Raw genomic sequence first — 19183 nt, 5'->3', positions numbered from 1 at the left:
CCAAATCATAGTATTTGGAAGGGTTCCGGGGGAAAGAAAAGGGGCCTTCCCAGCATCTATTTGCTTCTACAGGGCTGTATTCCATTAACTTAACAAAGGATGGGGGCTTTAACTGATACGAACTCAGTGTATCCTATACTCCTAAATATATTGACTCCTCTAATCATTATTTTGTACCCATCCCACTGCAGATCAGATTGATTTTTTTACTATCCCATCTTAATGGATACACCCAACATTGAAATGAACAGAAGAAAAATCATTCACTGAAATCAAACTCCGCCAATTCTAAGTACCCTTTACAGAACACAGAACTGAATGGTTCAAATGCAATTTCAGTATCAACTTTCTATTTTTTAAAAAATGTCAGTTATTTAGTCAAAACTTTAGGCTCTAGTAGATAAACAAAACCATTTAAAAACTATATATATAATTTCCTTTGGTTTTGTTTTTCATTTTCCCTTTCTTATGGCGCAGGACATAAAATCGTGTTCTAACTAAGTTCCCTAAGAAGCTTCTGGTTTTGTAAGTTTCTCAAAACATTAATAAATAATCAGAATCTCTCCACAAAGAAGCCTGGCTCAGGGCTCAGACACTGGATTGTCTAGTCAGAGATCTTTTTTAAAAAATGATGTATATACACCATTCAAGGAAAGAGTTTATTTTCCTTTGGAGAGAAAGCTAAACAGTACTGGCTTTGTTGGCCTTGCCCTCCCCCCACCCCATCCCTCTTGTATAAACTCGGGCTGAGAAGTGGCTCTATTTTCACAGCATTGACGACTGTTGGGAGCCCTGGTTAGTGACAGAAGGAGAATTGAAACAGAGGGGGAACCCAGGAGATGCACTTACCTGAGATCTTGAAGGCCAGGCAGGTAAAAATCAGGACTTGAAATAAAGGATCCATTTTCCATCTAACAACTCCCCATGCTTCTCTTAAAAAAAAAACACCAAAAAACAACACACGCACACAAAAAATCACCACCTCAGATAAGTGAAGCGAAGGCTAGGAAGGAAATGTGCCTTCACAGGGGGAAAAGTCAGTGACGAGCATTTCCTTCTATTGAATAGTTTTGGGGAATTTTATACCAGTTTGTCCTTTCATATGATTCTTCAGAGTTTACTGATTCTGATTTATTTTGGAAAAATCCAAGCAAAAGAGGGATAGATTTTGAAACTACCAAGTCTCACACACAAACAAAAAGATGTTTCAACATCCGAATAGCGTACTGGTCTAAAAATATAAGGAAAAGGGATTGTAATTTCATGTAATTGACTGTTCATGAAACATTACATGTCTGCAGGTGATTTGGTTGTGCTGAATAAACACGTTCCATGCTATCTACTAAACACCATACACAGTTTCTGTAATAGTATGTTGTGAATCCATCAAGCAAAATCACATTATTAGATACCACTTCCAACTCCTCTTTATGAGTTCTGAAAACCAGACATGGTGGGAATGCAAATCTCTGAGTTCCTTACTAAGTCCTTACTCCTGCACACTGCCATTATGGGATCAAGTGATGCTGACTTTGCCTCAACATCACCTGATCCACTTTGCCTATTTAATATGAGAGAGTTTGCCTTACCTAAAAGCTGAATAAAGGCCTCACGGATTTGACCCTCAAAACTGTCAGAAGCGAGCATGAAATTAACTTGAGCAGATTGGGCCACATTTACCTTATTCCGGTTTTATAATAATAGTGATAGCTAATTACTGCAAGCAAAAAAACTGCAGACTTCACTAACTATTTTGTATCAAGTGTAGTTTATTATCAATATGAAGCAAAGCCAACATCACTGCATTAAAAACTGATTTTATCCTGGGTGCAGACCTCCTAGTGCTCACTGTAAGCAGTTATGGATTCACATCTCTTGAAGAACAAATCCTTGCAGAAATATAAGGAAACATTCATAGCAGCATTTTTTTGTATAACCTCCAGTTTTGGAACAATTAATATTTCCAAAGGCATCCATCTCTTAACAGAAGAGATACAACATGTAGACAATATATTCAAAAATCCCCTCTTAGTAAAAGACAGACAAATATTTAAAATCCTTACCATTTAATATATGTTACAAAGTTTCTTTTAAAAGTAAAATGACTCATACAATTTACAAATACACTGGATTCAGGTCAGGAGCAGAAGCAGCTTCAAACAGTATAGAGTACAATCAACAGTATAGAGTAAATACATACATATACACTGAATAACAGATGTTGTGCTCTGTAACTGCTTTATTGGACCTACTGTAAATACACATTAAATAGCTAATAGTATAAGAACAGATATTTCCATATAAAAGATATAACTGCTTTTGAACAATTTCAAAAAATGAAAGGACTTTTTTTTTCTTAAATCCATAACAGATCACTTACAACTTTAGCAGCAAGAATCTTATGTGGCCAAGAAATAAGCTCACCACATAATAGGTAATAGCACTTAACAGGTACAGTTTAACAGCTGACAGTCCATTCACAAGACATAGTTGGCAAATGTTAAAGCATTTATACACTTAGAAAAACATTTCTTCTGTAGAAGTTCCAGTTTCCATCTGACTGCAGCAGTAGCACATACATACATTCTGTATGGCAGATACTGTTATTACATAAATAAATCCACCTTTTAGATACATACGTGAAATCCATGTATAGCATCAGTACAGTACCTTCTTTAAAAATCATTTTTGGGAAGCATTCATATACATTAAGGGTCTGACAATCTTTATATATTTGCCAAACCATCCATAATCCTTTCACAGTGGAAAGCCCATCTTTCCACTGCAGTAAACTCCTTGAAGAAGTTGCTGGTAGGTAATGAAACAAATTACCTCAAGAGATTGACATTCTGGTCACCCTTTCATGGTTTCACTGGACAGCTTCTGCAGAAAGTCTGCTTTCATACAGACTCAGTGCATGGTGCACAAATTCATATTGTTCGCTGGTCTGAACCATTCCACCTCTGGAAAGAAAGTACAATAGGATGAAACCATATTTCTTAAAAATCCAACATTCTGCACTGCTGTTAAGAAACAGAAAACACATGGGGCAAATCCTGAGGCCTATTTTGAGTTTTGACTTCAGTGTGAGTTTGTCTGAGCAAATGGGAGTTTTGCCTGAGTGACAATGCTCTCTTCAAATGTTATTTGTCTTCTTACATCATGAATAGCCAATCCTGACATAACAGGTGTAAAAAATGTGGGGAAACATATAGCCAGCAATTAAGCTGTTAAAATCCAAATGTCAAATCCAACACAATGATGAGATAGCTCCCTAAAAAGCACTTTATATGCTATGTTTTAAGTACAACTAAGATTGATATGTCATAAAAAACTCAGTTACTTGGGGCAGATTCTGATATCCTTTACTCATATTGAGTTCCTTGCTCCCAGAGCAGCACTATAGATTGCATTGGGGCTGTTGGAGAAGTAAGGTACTACTCGGCGTGAGTACGTGAGAATCAGGCCCTTAGTGTACACAGATTTCATTCTTCTTCATATCCTAAAAATGTAACCTATGGTGACCCTTAGATCACATGTACAGAGAACAGCTCTTCCTGTCCTCTTTCTAATGCCTACACTGCATCCTGTCTAAATAGCAGACACAGAAGAAATTTTACAGCAATGACTCATTTCAGCGCCAGCAATGCAACTTAGTTTAACTTGACCATAAAAAGTGTTCAGTACAGTCGATTTGGATCAGCTCCCGATGCCTAGTACAGCAGTGTGATAGCTCAGCTGGTGGCACTGGGGCTTTCAGGCCAGATGTTGGGATGAAGTCCCACAGTAATACTTAAGCTCATATCCAATGTTGAAAGTGAGTACAGTACTAAGGAGGGGTGGGGGCTGTCCTGCACGACTAGTGTTGTCTTTTGGATAGCAAATGAAACTAAGACTCTTTCTGTCATCACCAAAACCCTTTGGCCCGGGCCCCTCACAGAGCTGGGACCCAGAAGCAGTAGGGGCTATCGCAACTTCAGGGTGTGAAAAGCAACTGGAACCTGGCTGGCTACTTGGACTTGACACATGTGGAGGGAGGATGTGGCTTATGGGAAAAGGAGGATGCATTGTGATGTGAACTTTGAACTACTTTTGCCAACCCTTCGTTGAATTAGTTGAGTTCAGTGAGCAGTTTGCATCACATGGAGTGCTGGATCTGGCCTCTTTTAATACACAGCCTGCCTAGACCACAGAAACTATCAGATTAACACATTTAAAAAATAATCTGTGATTTTTCTAACCAAAAAAAAAAAAAAAAAAAAAAAGGCAGCTGATAGGCTGAGCTGGGCAAAGAAATAATAAAACAATGTATTCAGTAAATACCTTCTCTTATTTAGATCTCTTTGTTGGTCTACCATTTTGAGGTCCTTTTGGTTTCCTCAGTGATAGTGGATGGCCAAATAGCCATGGGGACCAAAAATAATCACTTCCCACTGCAACTGGCAAGAAGACACTGTTCTTTAACAGGCTCAGGGTTGGCCACTGTGAGCCACACATTTGTGACCTCCAAGCTTGATTATTGTGATCCATTATTTCTAGTAATAAAACCACATAACCTGGGGACCAACGAGCTAGGCAGCAGTTCTGCAGAAAAGGACCTGGGTGTAACAGTGGATAAGAAGCTGGATATGAGTCAGCAGTGTGCCCTGGTTGCCAAGAAGGCTAATAGCATATTGGGCTGCATTAGTAGGAGCATTGCCAGCAGATCACAGGAAGTGATTATTCCCCTCTATTTGGCATTGGTGAGGCCGCATTTGGAGTATTGTGTCCAGTTTTGGGCCCCCCACTACAAAAAGGATGTGGAGAAGTTGGAGAGAGTCCAGCGGAGGGCAACAAAAATGATTAGGGGGCTGGAGCACAAGACTTATGAGGAGAGGCTGAGGGAACTAGGATTGTTTACTCTGCAGAAGAGAAGAATGAGGGGGGATTTGATAGCAGCCTTTAACTACCTGAAAGCGGGTTCTAGGGAAGATGGAGCTAGGCTGTTCTCAGTGGTGGCAGATGACAGAACAAGGAGCAACGGTCTCAAGTTGCAGTGGGGGAGGTCTAGGTTGGACATTAGGAAAAGGTTTTTCACTAGGAGGGTGGTGAAGCACTGGAATGGGTTACCTAGGGAGGTGGTGGAATCTCCATCTTTAGAGGTTTTTAAGCTGAGGCTTGACAAAGCCCTGGCTGGGATGATTTAGCTGAGGTTAGTCCTGCTTTGAGCAGGGGGTTGGACTAGATGACCTCCTGAGGTCCCTTCCAACTCTATGATTCAATGAAAAAGCGCTAGCTGGTACAAAATGCAGCAGCCCATCTGCTTTAGCCACAGAGATTGCCGTAAGTACATCACCCCACCTAGGGCTTCTGTCGTGGCACTGTCTCCTCACTGATTATAGAGTGCATTTCAAGGTTTCTTGGCCGATATTCTAAGTCCTTCATGGGATTGACTTAGGTACTTATGTGATCACCTCTTCCTTAGTAACCATGAACTATGGAACTCACTCCCACAAGAGCTGAGAATGACCACATGCCTCACATACACCACACACAAGCACAGTCCAACTAATCACACAACTTTTCCTACAGGATGGGGTAGAAGAAAGAGAGTTTGCTGTTGTTGTTTCTTTTTGACTTGGGAGCAGCTGAAATACTACAGTGGTAGATTTTTTTATAATTATCTAGCTCAGTAGACTCATTTTTCTGTTTGTGAATTATTTGAAAACAAATATTGCAATTCCCAGCTTAATTGATTATTCAAAAACTATCCATAGATTTCTTCAGCAAATAACTCCTGGTTTGCGGATCATTTATACACAGTTCATTGGGAATATTTGCCACTCTTGCTTTGTGTGTTTGTGTGTGTGGAGCTATGTATGTTATGTGGTATTGTTCCAGTTCTCTGATTGTATGATTTATGTAACTAAGCCAAGAACTGAGTATGTTTAAATTTCATATTTGAGTGTAAAAACAATAAAAATAAAATAAAAATCACAATTTGCTGTTTTAAATTCCAAATCTGCAGTAGTATTGGTTTGTTCTGCAGCTAAATTTGTTTTCAGAAAATATGTAAGCTTAACATTTGATGGATTTTTTTTTATTTTGGCCAGTATTCATGAAAGTATAGCATGTTCACTGGAATAGTTACAGAATGGAGGCACAAATATTGTTGAAGTGATTCTGTTTGTTTAAAAATTCAAAAGGAATATAATGGAATATTTTGCTGTACTCCCCCAGCTCTACTGCTCGGCCATTTTAGGGACTTCTTTAACAGACACAGACTGAGACAGGCAAGCCTTATTGAACTTATTATCCAAGGGAGTTTTATAAACTTGATTTCCCACTTCATTCTTGCACCTTGATAATATTTAATATAAAGGGCTCAATCATGCCCATAAGACACTGGTCTGAGTTAGAGGCAGTAGGAGAGGTGCGCCAGGAGGAAATTTGCTACAGGGAGACAGATTTCTTCCCGTAGCTCCCTGGTCCCCAGACGGGATGCACCCATAGCTAAACCCTTCAGGGTGGGCAGCATTCTCCCTCTACCAGCCTAGCCATACCTGCTGGCTCAGGTGGGAGTAGCCAAGTGGTGACTTTGCCTCCTTCCTGCCTCCTCTGGAGTCTCTTGCACCTCAGGCAGTGCCTGAAGAAGACAGTCCCTAGTATCCTAAGAGTGCAGGGACTGGAACTGGGCCTTGTTCTTGTTCAGGGCTACTCTGGGCAGGGCTGGTTTCTTGTACCCTGCCCTCCTGCTGCACATCCTTGGTGCAGCTGGGCAAAGTCCAGCCCAGAATGTTTATGATGCAGGATTATTTTTTTTTAATTGAAGTGATTAATCGAAAGACAACCCATGAAAAGACAACTTAGAGTGGCAGCATCAGAATTGCTGTTAATTATGACTGACAGCTAACGGTGGCCATGCTGGTAGCTAAGGAACCACAGAATTCAAGAGTGCTTTGGCCACAACTATCTTTTCCAGCCATGCGCCCTACACTGGGAGTTGAGGGGGTTGTACAGCTATGTCATCCTTATACTAACTGGTGATCCCCCCCACATTAGGGGAATCTTCATCTGGCAAGTGAAGCCATTTTACTGTCAGAAAAATGCAAAGGAGTAGGATTGAACCTGAGATCTGGCTTTGATTAGACTGAGGCTTTTGGGACTGAATGCATCTCACCTAATTACCTACAGTACATACTAGATACCAAGTTTAGTAGATTAGATGTAGAGTAAGAGTAATTAGAGAAAAATAATTGACTATCCTGAATTATAGCTGGAAAAAATCTTGTAATTTATTTATTTATTAGGTCAAATAATGCCTAGAAGATCATGGGGATTGCAAGAGTCTGCAATAAGAGCTGTCAAGTCTATTGGTGTAAATCTACAATCTGTGAAAAAAGCCAGTAGAAATATAGAAACACAAAATTACAAGACTTAGACATTCTTTAAATGCCTGTGTGATGTGATCACTGCCATTCTGGTTCTGTTCACATCAGATGTCCCCTATCTTGATCTGTAGGCTCTTTCAACGTTGATCTGGTATAGCAATACTTATGAGTGCATTAGGCCCAACTCTGTAATCAGTTACCCTGGTGCAAATCTGGAACAGCTGCACCAAGACTGGAATAACTATTTTAATATTGGTTTAACTGAGAGCAGAGATTGCTCCAGTATCTCTAAGATTCAGTGTAACTGCATAAAAATAAAAATATTATGTCCAATAACAGAACCACTGAAAGAGAAAAGAGCTCCCATCCCTTTTCTAAAACTAAGGCAAAGACAGTATAAAAATGGATAGGGGGGGAAATTCTAATAGATAGTTTGTCAGTCAGAGAAGAGATTTTCCCCTCTGCAATGGATGTTATGTTGCTGAGCTATTAGATTCAGATAAGAGAGAATTCCCCTTTGTGCATACTTTACTCAAGGCAGTTCACACTGCCCTACAAGGCCCCTGCCACAATCTCCATCAAAGGGGCATGTCAGGAGCAAGAGCAGGAGGTGCATTGTGGGGATAGAAGGGGTGAAGCCTTAGCAGGCCAAGCTGCAGGGATTCTGGTGGTGCTACCACCCATAGGCACAGTGACTTCTACAGCATCTGAGAACTGGGAGGGTGTAAAGGTGGTTTCAAGCCCTGTTGCCCCAAGTGATTAGCTGATATTTGGGGCCTTGTCGCGTTTTTTCCATTAGCAGGACAAATGGATGATCTGAGTTAGATATATTCTTTGGTGCCATCCTGTTTATTTACAAAGAACAAACACAAAGTCCTGTTTCCCTGATGACAGTAGAAACAAATAACAGCAGGCAGTTTCCTGCTTGCAGTTTCCAAGCCTGCTTTTCCATGCCCATGGAACTCTCTCTGTCTCTTTGCTCCCTTCCTAGCTCATGCTCACAACCGTCTCTCTCATTATCTGCTGGCTTTCTGGGCTTTCTGCCTCTTTCACACACAGTTTGTCAAATAATTCCTTAGCCTTCATATTTGCCTTCAATTCCAGGGAAAACTCTCTTTTTCTCCCTGGGTTAGTTCTTTCTCAGGCCTTGCCATGCAGCCCTGTGCTTTGGGCAGTGGTTTCTATTGTTTCCAGCTATCACTATGTAAACAGGGCTTAATTGCTCCTTCCATTTAATCTGAAAGAAGAGTGTTTATCACATCCATTAGCTTTAACAAGGTCTATGATTGTCTTTAGATCAAAGACCCCCTAGATGGCAGCCATTAATACCTTCAAGCATAACAGTCATTTTAACCCCCACTCTACTGTGGACTGCAAATTTTATGCTCACCTCTTTCAGGCATAACACAAAAATCTCACCCTAAATGTCTACAAAAAATAAATAACTTACCAATAGTCTATAATGTTTCAAACTCAAACATATGCTGTGTGCTTTATAATATATTTTCCATGGTTCCTAATGAAAAGCCAGATCCTGCAGTGCAAAATTCCCATTCACTTTAATTTAATTCACATGTGCAAAACTCCATTGACTTTAATGACATGCAACTGCTGCAGGATCAAGTCATGACAACTTTTTAGAAAATAAAAAATACATTTGTATCCAGAGTGAATTTGGCAAGTTCTAGGCTTTATGCCAGTTCTTCTCTGCATGAAGTTTTTTGGCATTTCAAAAGAATGTGTTTATTATAAAAATATCAGTTTTCATCATTAAAAACTGGCCTAAATACCCAGTCCAAGGACAGCTGTTTTATACTGCTCTGGAGATGCAAAATAACCTTAAAACCAGCTTATTAATTAGTGGAAGACTCTCCCTTCAATGGAGAGTTTTGTGGGAGCCCTCGTGGCTCCTATTTCACTCCATTCATTCCCCAGCACAGAGTACATGCCTTGGAAAAGAGAAGGCATGACTAGAATTCCTCTGTGTTTCAGACATCTCCAGCTGGTGGATCAGCCCCTTAGAGCATGTGCAGGGGGACATAATTTAGAGTGACCCCAGGATCAAAGGATTACACAAGGTGGTTTAATTCTCCTTTGCTCCAGTGTCCCACTCTCAGTGGCACTGAGTGCAGCCTCACCACAGGATCTGGACATTTGAATAGCTTTTTCTACTGGGTGGAGAAGCTACATAGAGGCCAAGCCTAGCAGTCCTTGTAGGTCCAGGCTCAAAGAAAATAAAAATAGTAATGTTTCTGGGAGTCCATATGCCCCTAGATCTCATTGATCATTCTGTAAGTCACTATCTTCCAGGTCAGCTAGTGGCATGTCAGCTAGGGTGGTATTCTCTGGTAATGCATAATACCAAGCAGCTGTCTCTGGTGCTGCAATCTCCATAGACTTTAATCAAGTGTTGAGACAAACCATTGCTGTTAAATTCTCAAATAATTATTTAAATATAGATGCTACTTCAAAATAGCGCTAATGCTGTGACACAAATCAGCAAAGGTCAGAAAAAGCGAAGTGATGGCGGCCACTGAAGGCACAAGCAACTCAAGTGTTTGTGCCATGGCTATCACAGCAAGATGACATATTTTACAACACAGGCCCACTTCCGTGGCTGTGATCAAGGGGTGCTCAATGAAACTGAGGGTGTGTGTAGGTGACCTTTTGGGTACTTTTAAACTCTTCCAATCCTGGGCTGTCTGTGGGTCAGCTCCTAGGAGTTGGTTGGCATAGGAGCCTATGTATAGGCTCTCCAGAGTGGTGCCTGCCTCATCCTGGTGGGGGGCTGAGGTGGGCTGGGCAGAAAATTGTGGGGGCTGTCCCCCCCCCTGCTTTCTGTAACCCCGCCCCCTGCTTCTCCTAAATTCCAGACCCGCCTCCTCCTCTCTCCCCCTGAAGCCCCGCCCTCTCCTCACCTCCCCACTGCCTGCAGCTACTCCTCACCTCCCCACTGCCCTTCAACTGTTCACAACCAGTAACAACCACCAGGGCAGGGGGACCTGACTCCGGGGCTGGCAGAGCCTTCAGGGAGCAGCGACTGGGAGCAGGGCCCAGGAGCCCAGGCCAGAACAGGACAGTCAGGGCAGCTGTCGGGAGCCCTGAACCCTCTACTTGCACTGGGTGGCACACCCCGGCGGGTGGGTACATGGGCTGAGGGCTGCTCTTGGGCATACCAGCCTCCCGCCTGGGCTTATTCCTGCACTGCTGCTGTTTGTCAGCAGCTGCCGCTTTCTCCACCCTGGCTTCAGAGCTGGGGGGCTGGAGAGCAGCGGCTGCTATGTGGTGGCTACGGAGGGAAGCTAAGGCAAAGGAGTGAAGTTCTGGAACAGCCTTCCAAGGCGAGCAGCGGGGCAAAAAACCTAGCTGGCTTCAAGGTTGAGCTTGATAAGTTTATGGAGGGGATGATATGATGGGACAGCCCAATTTGGTAATTAACTGGTCTTTGACTACTAGCCCAATGGCCTGTGATGGGATGTTAGATGGGGTGGGTTCTAAATTACTACAGAGAATTCTTTCCTGGGTGTCTGGCTGGTGAGTCTTGCCCACATGCTCAGGGTTGAGCTGACTGCCATATTTGGGGTCGGGAAGGAATTTTCTCCCAGGGCAGATTGGCAGAGGCCCTGAGGGTTTTTCACCTTCCTCTGCAGCATGGTGCATGGGCCACTTGCTGGTGGATTCTCTGTACCTTGTACCTCTGTACCTTTAAACCATGATTTAAGGACTTCAATAACTCAGTCATAGGTTAGGCATCTATTACAGGAGTGGATGGGTGAGGTTCTGTGGCCTGCACTGTGCAGGAGGTCAGACTAGATTATCATATTGGCCCCTTCTGATCTTAAAGTCTATGAGTCTAAATTTTTGGGTGGCCATAGCTCTCACAAGCCCCTCTCCCCCTCCCACCCCTGTGTTGCCCCTGGCTCTCTACCACCAGAGGATCCTCCTACATTGGGGGGAATCTTCTGGGTAGCATTATGCCAGTTTAAGGGCCACATTGCACCAACATAAAATAGCCAAAGAACATGGGAGAATCTGCCCATAAAATTCTGAAATTATTAACACAATACACATGTTGTCATAAAATTACACATTCATTTTAACCAAAATATTTGAAAAGCTATTTTGATTTTTACTTTTCTGCCAGGACCTGAATTCAGGGAGAAGACACATAGTACTGAGAGTTGATTACAATATTAACACCTAAAGCAGCCGTGGTCCTTATCATTAGCACTTAACAGAGGTTAACACTCCTGCTTTAGATGTTAGTGATGTAGGAAACTCTTGCAAGAGAAGCACAGAATCCTAAATTCAGGTCCTGACAGAAAAAGGAAAGAACTTTTCAAAGTATTCTGGTTAAAAGATGTAAGGTGGGATTTTCAGAAGCGTTCTGTGTTGGCCTAACTTTGTTCCCATTGAGGTCCATAGTAAAACTCCCCTTGGCATCAATGGGAGGAGAATTAGGCAACTCAGTGCTTCTGAAAATCTCACAAACAGTTGTTCATAATTTTTTAAATCATCCCATGTGCTGTGTTAATAATTTAACCATTTAAACATTCACATTTAAATTCACCTTTAAGAATCATGTGTCAGATTCAGCCTCTGAAAGTCTTGACATTTGCATGTTTCTACCCAACTGTGACCTTTTTTTTAGATTAAATGTAGGATGCAGGACACATCCTGCAAAGAGGCAGAGTAGTTCTGTTTTGTGAGGTTAACAGGCAAATATATCAGATCGGAAAGTGGCAAACCAGGATTGAAAATGACACATTTTCTGTTCTTTGTCTGACTTACAGTTCCACTGCAACTCACCTATCGACTCGTAGCTGGCAGACAATGCTTAATGCATCTACAACTCCTTCTTCCTTCAGCTGGTGACAACCAATGGCAGTAGCAATAAAACATCCAGTTCTTCCTATACCAGCACTGAAAGTAAAATTAAAACAAAGCTGAACAGAGCTGACAGATACTAACCTGCATCTTTCAAAGAAGTTCTGACATCTTATATATGGACATGAAAATACTCGATGTGCAAAAAAGAGACTCAGTGGTTAGGTGCATGGCTAACTCACTTTTTCTGCTAGAAATGAATGCTCACAGTGCTGCAGCAGATAAATAGTTGTGGGTTAGTTTGTGAGGCCCATATGTTTTCCTTCTGCACAAAAGTGCACGGAGTGGGCAATGTAAGGCAAAACTCTACAGCTCCAATGGACTCGAGGAGTCTGAGTAATTCTCTGCTCCAGTTCAAGGAGGGATGTGGAGTGACCAGAGGAATTGGCCTCCAAAAGGTAGCAGAGGCTGGAGATCTGTATTCCAAGCCCCAATCTCCATGCATCTTGCTCAGTTGGAGAGGTGCTTTCGTAGTCCTCTCCACTAGCCATGGCTGTATGCAAGACCAGTAACCATGCTGCCACTGTCTATCAGCCTCCTGTAGTGCTCTGCAATTCTCCATGTTCTGCTCCTTGTTTGCAGTCTAGGGGAAGCATGCCACTTAGTGGGGGGCTCCTCCTTCACCCCCTTAGCGCCTAACAGCTACCTGCTCAGGGGCTACATGGATATTTTAAGGTGGCCATGCGCAGGCAAAAGAGAAGTATCCTGCTTAGTTCCTTTCACCCTCTGCAGGAACTTTTCCCACAGATACTTTTCCTCACAGGCCATATGGCAGGGGAAAACGTGAGGTTATATTGTTGAGAGGGTATGGTCTGGTATTGGACTGCGAGTTGGGATTCCAAGGGCCCATTCCTGACAATCATTTAACTACTTAGTGCCTCACTTTATCCATCTGTTTAATGGGCATAACACTACCTATGTACTTCACAAGAGTGCTGTGAGGCTTAATTCTATTAGTGTCTGTAAAGTGTTTTGAGTGTCTTGGATGAAATCTTGCAGTATGAGTATTATTAGGATTATATTTATGCAGTGCAGTAGAATCCAGTCTAAGACTCCTGGTTATGGAAATAGAGATGAGTTTATTTGAGACTCAGGAACCCAAGGAGTCAGCAATATTAAACACATAAAGATGCTAAGCCAAAAGCGAGGGAATAGTCAGACGCAAACCTGGCAGTCAGAAAAGACTGATTTCCTGGGGTGAGTCTATGGCCTGGTCTATACTTACCTGGAAATCTGGGGGCAGTCGACGGGAGTTACGCAAGCTGCACAGAGTAGCTTGCGTAACTCCTGGTGACTGCTGTACTTAAGTTCTGCGCAGTGTTTTCACTGCACTGCACCGCTTGAGGGGGTGGTTTTACTAGGTCAACTTCCTGATTGATTGAGCAGGTCTTCACTGACTGCTCAATTGATCCAGAAAGATCGATCTGACGACGGCAAAGACATATCCTCATGGTTGACAACCTATATCTTTGAATGCTGATATCATGTGGGCAAATGTGTCCAAAAGGGGATAGAGATATTTTATACAGAAGGGGAGGCAGAGGCATTAGCCTAAACAAGCAAGTTACTGCACACACAATCTCTTCTTCAAAATACTGTGAAATTCTTTAAAAATGGGGTGCATAATTTAAAAATACCAACAGCCCAGCACTTTCACAGCAGATCACCTTACATCTAAGATCTTGGTAGTATTACAGAGTTCATATTTTCCCATGGATTAACTGTTCTTGGATAAATTCTCCAGTGTATTTGACAAAGGCAATTCCTCCCTCTCTCTTCCGTCCCCAGCATCAGGTAAACGTAGGTCCTATCTTTTTACTTGGCTTTACTGCAGACCATGCTACTAAATCTGACACTCCTAGACTTTAAGGCCAGATGGGACCATTGGAATCATCTAGTCTGACCTCCTGCACATCTCAGGTCACAAAACTTCGTAACTTCTGGCTGAGTTACTGATGTTCTCAAATCTTGATTTAAAAACTTCCAGTTACAGAGAATCTGTTACTTACTTGACTATATCCCTCTCACAATATATCAGGACGATTTTGTGATCTACTTATCTATATACTTTTAAAAGTCAACTATCACTGCACCCCTATGGCAGTATATTAGGATGTTCTGTATTGCTGTATTGTTGTGTTTTTTTGGCTCCTTCTTCAAGATTTTTATACCATAAAATAGTGTTTATTGGGGACAATATTTGCTCTCTAGGAGCAGAAAAAGAGTTCTGGATGAACTTGATTTTGAGATTTGGAGATCCAGAAATTGTCCCTTTCCTAGAGCAAGCACTTCGTATGGCTGCACAGGAAGCGAAGGCAGCATTTTTCGGCACCCAAAATGGCAGTGTCGGGTTCATCAGGATGGGTAGAGACAGTTTTGTTACTCAGGAAGTCCTGCACCTTACATATTAATTTGTTGCTTCTTCTGGGGGCAGAGGATATCTTCTGTGTAAATTGTGCATTGCACATTATGGGCCAGATTCTCAGCTGGCATAAATCAGCATAGTTTCAATAACTTAAATGGAACTAAATCAATTTATGCCAGCTGAGAATTTAGTCCTATGCCTCTATGTTTTCCTTATTTGGTCAATAACCCCCCCCCCCCTTACTTAGTATTTGAAATCTGTTAATTCAAATATACTTTTGGTCCAAGGCCACTTAGAGGCGAATACACACTAACTTGTTTGAATATACTAGGCTACACAGCTAAAAAGATGACAGAGGAAACTTCTGTACCTTTAAAGTGCAATACTACTCTGAAAACTGTATGTAGAAAACAAACTTTCTTAGTTAGGAGATCTGGTCCCTCTGTGTATTCAGAGTTGTGTGCACTGATTTAAATGTCAGAAATACATGTGTACTCCTTTTTCTCCTCCAGCACTACAGAAATAACTCTGCTGTTTGAGAGTGCGAATGATTATATTCTTTCTTACACATCATGCCCGGAATGGACATGCTGTTGAAGAATATGGGAGAGCAACCAGTTTTCATAGTTTTTTTTTTCCATTTTACTTTTCAAATGTCTGTATTTGCAATTTTGATAATAATTTAAAAACTTTAAAAGATTTTTATAGTCTTTCTGCTCCAGGTTGAGAGTCATGTTTTGTCCTCAAGTGGGTATGCAGTGCTGCCACTGAAATAAAGGAGAGCAGCACATATGTATACAAGGCAAAGAGCCCTGAATTTGAAAGTTGTGTGAGATCAGGATATCCCTATGCCACAAATCAGAACATTAAAATGTGGGAAAATACGTTGCTAGAAGAGGGAGCATGACACTGTCACTACAGCATCATGTTCGTTTCATTATGACAAAGGACGCTGTGATTTGAGATCCAGCTATGATGCTATTTACCCCCAAATTACACCAGATTCCGCTGCGCCTCTCCTCATGAAAAGGCATTACTGTGCAAATGGGAATCTAGAAGCTTATACATAGATTTGTGGATTGCTTAAGAAAACAAAAAAATTGATAAAGAGAGATGGGCAAAATTGAGGTGGTTATGGTTTTGGAAAATCTCTTTGGGGTTTGGTTTGGCATCAGTTTTGCCCATCTGTCAAATCTGGATCCCATTTATCCAAATCCCAGAAATATGGAGCTAGGCAGAGGTGGTCTGAGATGAAAAGTTCTGGTTTTGACTCATGTCTAGCAAAAAGTGCATTATATCACTATGAGTATACGAGAAAACAAGCCAAGGAAATAATTTGTTTCTAGGTTGCCTCATCTCCTAACACCTCTTTCAACTAATATAACAAATCTGAAATTGCCTAGTTCTATTTAATGGTGTATAATTTAGTTCACTACAGTATATGTAGTAAAATGATACATAACAGAGCTGACTGAATTCTGATGAGTAAAAAGGGCAGCATTTAGTTCACTACAATTTGTGGGGTAACACTATTTATTGTTTGTGAGTATTCAGCCAACTACCATGTGTTTGTGAAAATGTTCACGAACTCCAAAATGAGCATGAATTTTAGTACTAATGTGTATTCACCTGAAAACTTCCACCTGAAGTTTGTGATTCATTATTCTCCCATTTTAAAAGTTTCAGGCACCCAATCATGGGGCAGAACATGTGACTCAGGTGGCTAATCACACACAACATGAATAATGGACAACAAATAGCTAAAGTGAACAGTGAACATGAAACATAGACTGAAAACTATTCCTCAGAACTGTCTTTCAAACACTTACCTAATTCATTAGCAGAAATCAGGATTGGTTCAGGAACTAATCACTAATGAAAAGCATCTACATTTCTAAAAAATATCAGTGCAAACTAACAGTTCAACCAGAATTTAGTAAAAACATTGTGGAACATTCTTTTAACCGCTTCCAGAATGACCCTATTTGAATAGGAAAGGGGCTTTGTGATCCGAGGGCTTTTTCTGTAGCCCTACTATAAAAATTCCATGCCATTGAGTTCTGAAGTAATTCTTTTAAGAAAACTGTAGTAAATTACCTGCAGTGCACAATTACAGGCCCTCTGCCAGCTGATGCCATCCTGTCCTCTTCCACATCCAGCATAAGCTGCAAAAGAGGCTGCGCACTATCTGGAGTTTTGTGGTCCGGCCAGGATGTGTACCAATAGTGTTTCACATTTTGGGACTGACTCCCTTGCTGAAAATAATGTAAAGATATCACATACACTTGTGATGAGCAATTTTGCAATTAGTTTTATTTCTCTCAATATGAGAAATGTTAGACACGTACCTATATGAAGGCAGAATTTGGCCCATTTACATATATTATTAAAGTGAACTCCAGTGATAATGTGGGGAATCCAACAGCTGATACATCACATACCTTGATATGGTGAAAGAAAGATTCTTGGGCCTAGATTCTTTTCTGCTGTTATTTACACTAGATGGCTAGAGTCACCATGGGTCTTTAGTGTCAGCTGAGGATTGCCAGAGTGTAATTCACTCTGGCCAGACCTTCTCTATGCTATTTACACTGTGGGATGTGAACAGAGGAACTGGCACATAAAGAGTGCAGCAATGAGAGTGGTGTAAAGTCAGAGAATCTGGCCTTTAAATTTTATTCATATTCATGAAATAGTTTAATTTGTCCACTATCTGCTATAAGACCTTATCATGAATACTGAAGCAGGTCTTACATTGCAACTACAATATCCTAGGTGTATGAACACAGGAACTACCTTATTGGATTGCACTAGTAGCCCATCTTGTCCAGCATTCTGTCTCTAACAATGGCTACTACCAGATGTTTCAGAAGCAGATGAAGGAACCTTATTATGGACAATTATGGAATAACTTGCTCATAGGAGGAGTTTCTTCCTAACTCCAGCCTGAAGCATTAAGTTTATATTGCTTTTATGTTTATCTTATCTAATGAATTGTGGGTGCTCTCATAATCTACATAAATATCTAATCCTTCTTTGAATCTGTTAAATTCTGGGACCTGACCCTCAGTTAAATTAAATCCCCTTTACATTGCTCTGACAATGTAAAGGGGCCTTAAAGTGAGTGTAACTTAAGTGAGTGTAACTTTCTCCCATTTTAAGGCTGCTCTTCATTGCTAGCAAGATGTAAAATAGTCTCAGTATAAATGCTCCAGGTCGTAGGTCTCAATTATACCTTGTGGCAGTGAGTTTCACAGGCTAATCATGAATAGTGGAAAAACATGTCCTTTTTCAGTTTTAAATGTATTGCCTTTCAATTTCACTTAACATTCAACAATCAAGAATTACAGTTAGGAAATATTACAGATATTACAGATTGGAAGGACAGTTCCCCACAACAGACACAGATTGTTACCTTTAATGTAAGATTGCGGACAGTATAGTTTTCACACTCTTGCACGTTATTAATGAGGACTTCAACTTTCCCATATATCCCTCTCTTTTCTGGCCAATAGAGCACACATTTCTGAAAAGGAAATATCAGTGTGAATCCAGGTACTGATTACTTGATGATACTGATATCAGATTCTTACCAGAACAGTATCTGTCTGAAAAGCACGCATTGAAGCAATCCAGGTGGTATTCACATATTGTAAATGTCAGAAACATTAATGAGTAACAGGTTGCAGGCATCCTGATGAAAGTGTTAGGGTCTGATTTTTAGAATATGGTGAGCAGCCACAAATCCAGCTGAAGCATCTGTCTTAGGCCCCAGCTGTCTCAAGTTGGGCATCCAGAAACAGAAGTGTCCAAAAATCAGAGGCTGCTTTAGAAAACTAGCCTTTAAAATTTTAATCCATTATTATCAAATACTTTGAATAGTCTTTTATGTTTAAAAATGCAACTAAGTTTGACTGAAAACAAATATTTTACAAACAGGATAAATTCAAAATTCAAGTTGGATTTTTGCAGGTACATTTTTATCAAGGTACAGCGTGAAATCCTGAAGCCCTTATTTGGAACTTTTGCCTGAGTGAGGACTGAAACTGAGTAAGGGACTCAGAATTTGAACCCACTTCCACACAAGAACTGTAACCCTATTTACTATCTAGGGCCCTAATGCACCAAAGCACCTAAGCACAGACAAACTGCAGCCTAAGAAAGAAGAAGTATCTATTCAATTTCTGAGCTGCAATGAAGATAAAGAAGTTATTCTCTTGTCTAAAATGCTTGAGTAAACGTATAAATATAGAACATTCTTACTGAACTAGTAAAGTGATATACTCTTCCAGCTGGGTACCTGCTAAGCATCTATTCAAAAGCAGATGCAGAAGGAGGTAACACTTACAAATCAGACCATCTCTCAGGCGGAATACCATGTTCACCTGCAGCATAGCTGCTACTTCTTACTCATTTCAAATATAGATGCCATGAAATTTACAAAAAACATTTTAATATCCAATACATAGAAAAAACCCTAACCAAACTGTCCTACACCTGCAGAAATCCACATGAGGGACTTTTTCTACTGTCATCAGCAATTCCTGATTCAAAGAACTAT

The 19183-nt window shown here is 41.0% G+C and overlaps 1 protein-coding gene across 2 annotated transcripts in view; it reads right to left on the bottom strand.

The window, feature by feature from the left end:
- Positions 1-1757: 1757 nt before the first annotated feature.
- The window catches only part of PTPRR (protein tyrosine phosphatase receptor type R), a 91457-nt gene continuing 74031 nt past the window's right edge, over positions 1758-19183 (bottom strand). For both annotated transcript variants that reach the window (XM_067564027.1, XM_067564026.1), the window contains 4 exons: positions 18038-18148; positions 16720-16877; positions 12180-12293; positions 1758-2963 (listed from right to left, as the gene is read on the bottom strand). In XM_067564027.1, coding sequence (XP_067420128.1) covers positions 2870-2963; positions 12180-12293; positions 16720-16877; positions 18038-18148 — 477 coding nt within the window. In that variant the 3' untranslated portion in view covers positions 1758-2869. The remainder of the gene's footprint in view (positions 2964-12179; positions 12294-16719; positions 16878-18037; positions 18149-19183) is intronic.

The sequence above is a fragment of the Emydura macquarii genome, unplaced genomic scaffold, assembly GCF_026122565.2.
Source record: "Emydura macquarii macquarii isolate MOO-44397 ecotype Brisbane River unplaced genomic scaffold, CSIRO-AGI_Emac_v2 contig_2636, whole genome shotgun sequence".
Lineage (NCBI taxonomy): Eukaryota > Metazoa > Chordata > Testudines > Chelidae > Emydura > Emydura macquarii.
This window is presented reverse-complemented; position numbering and strand designations above follow the sequence as displayed.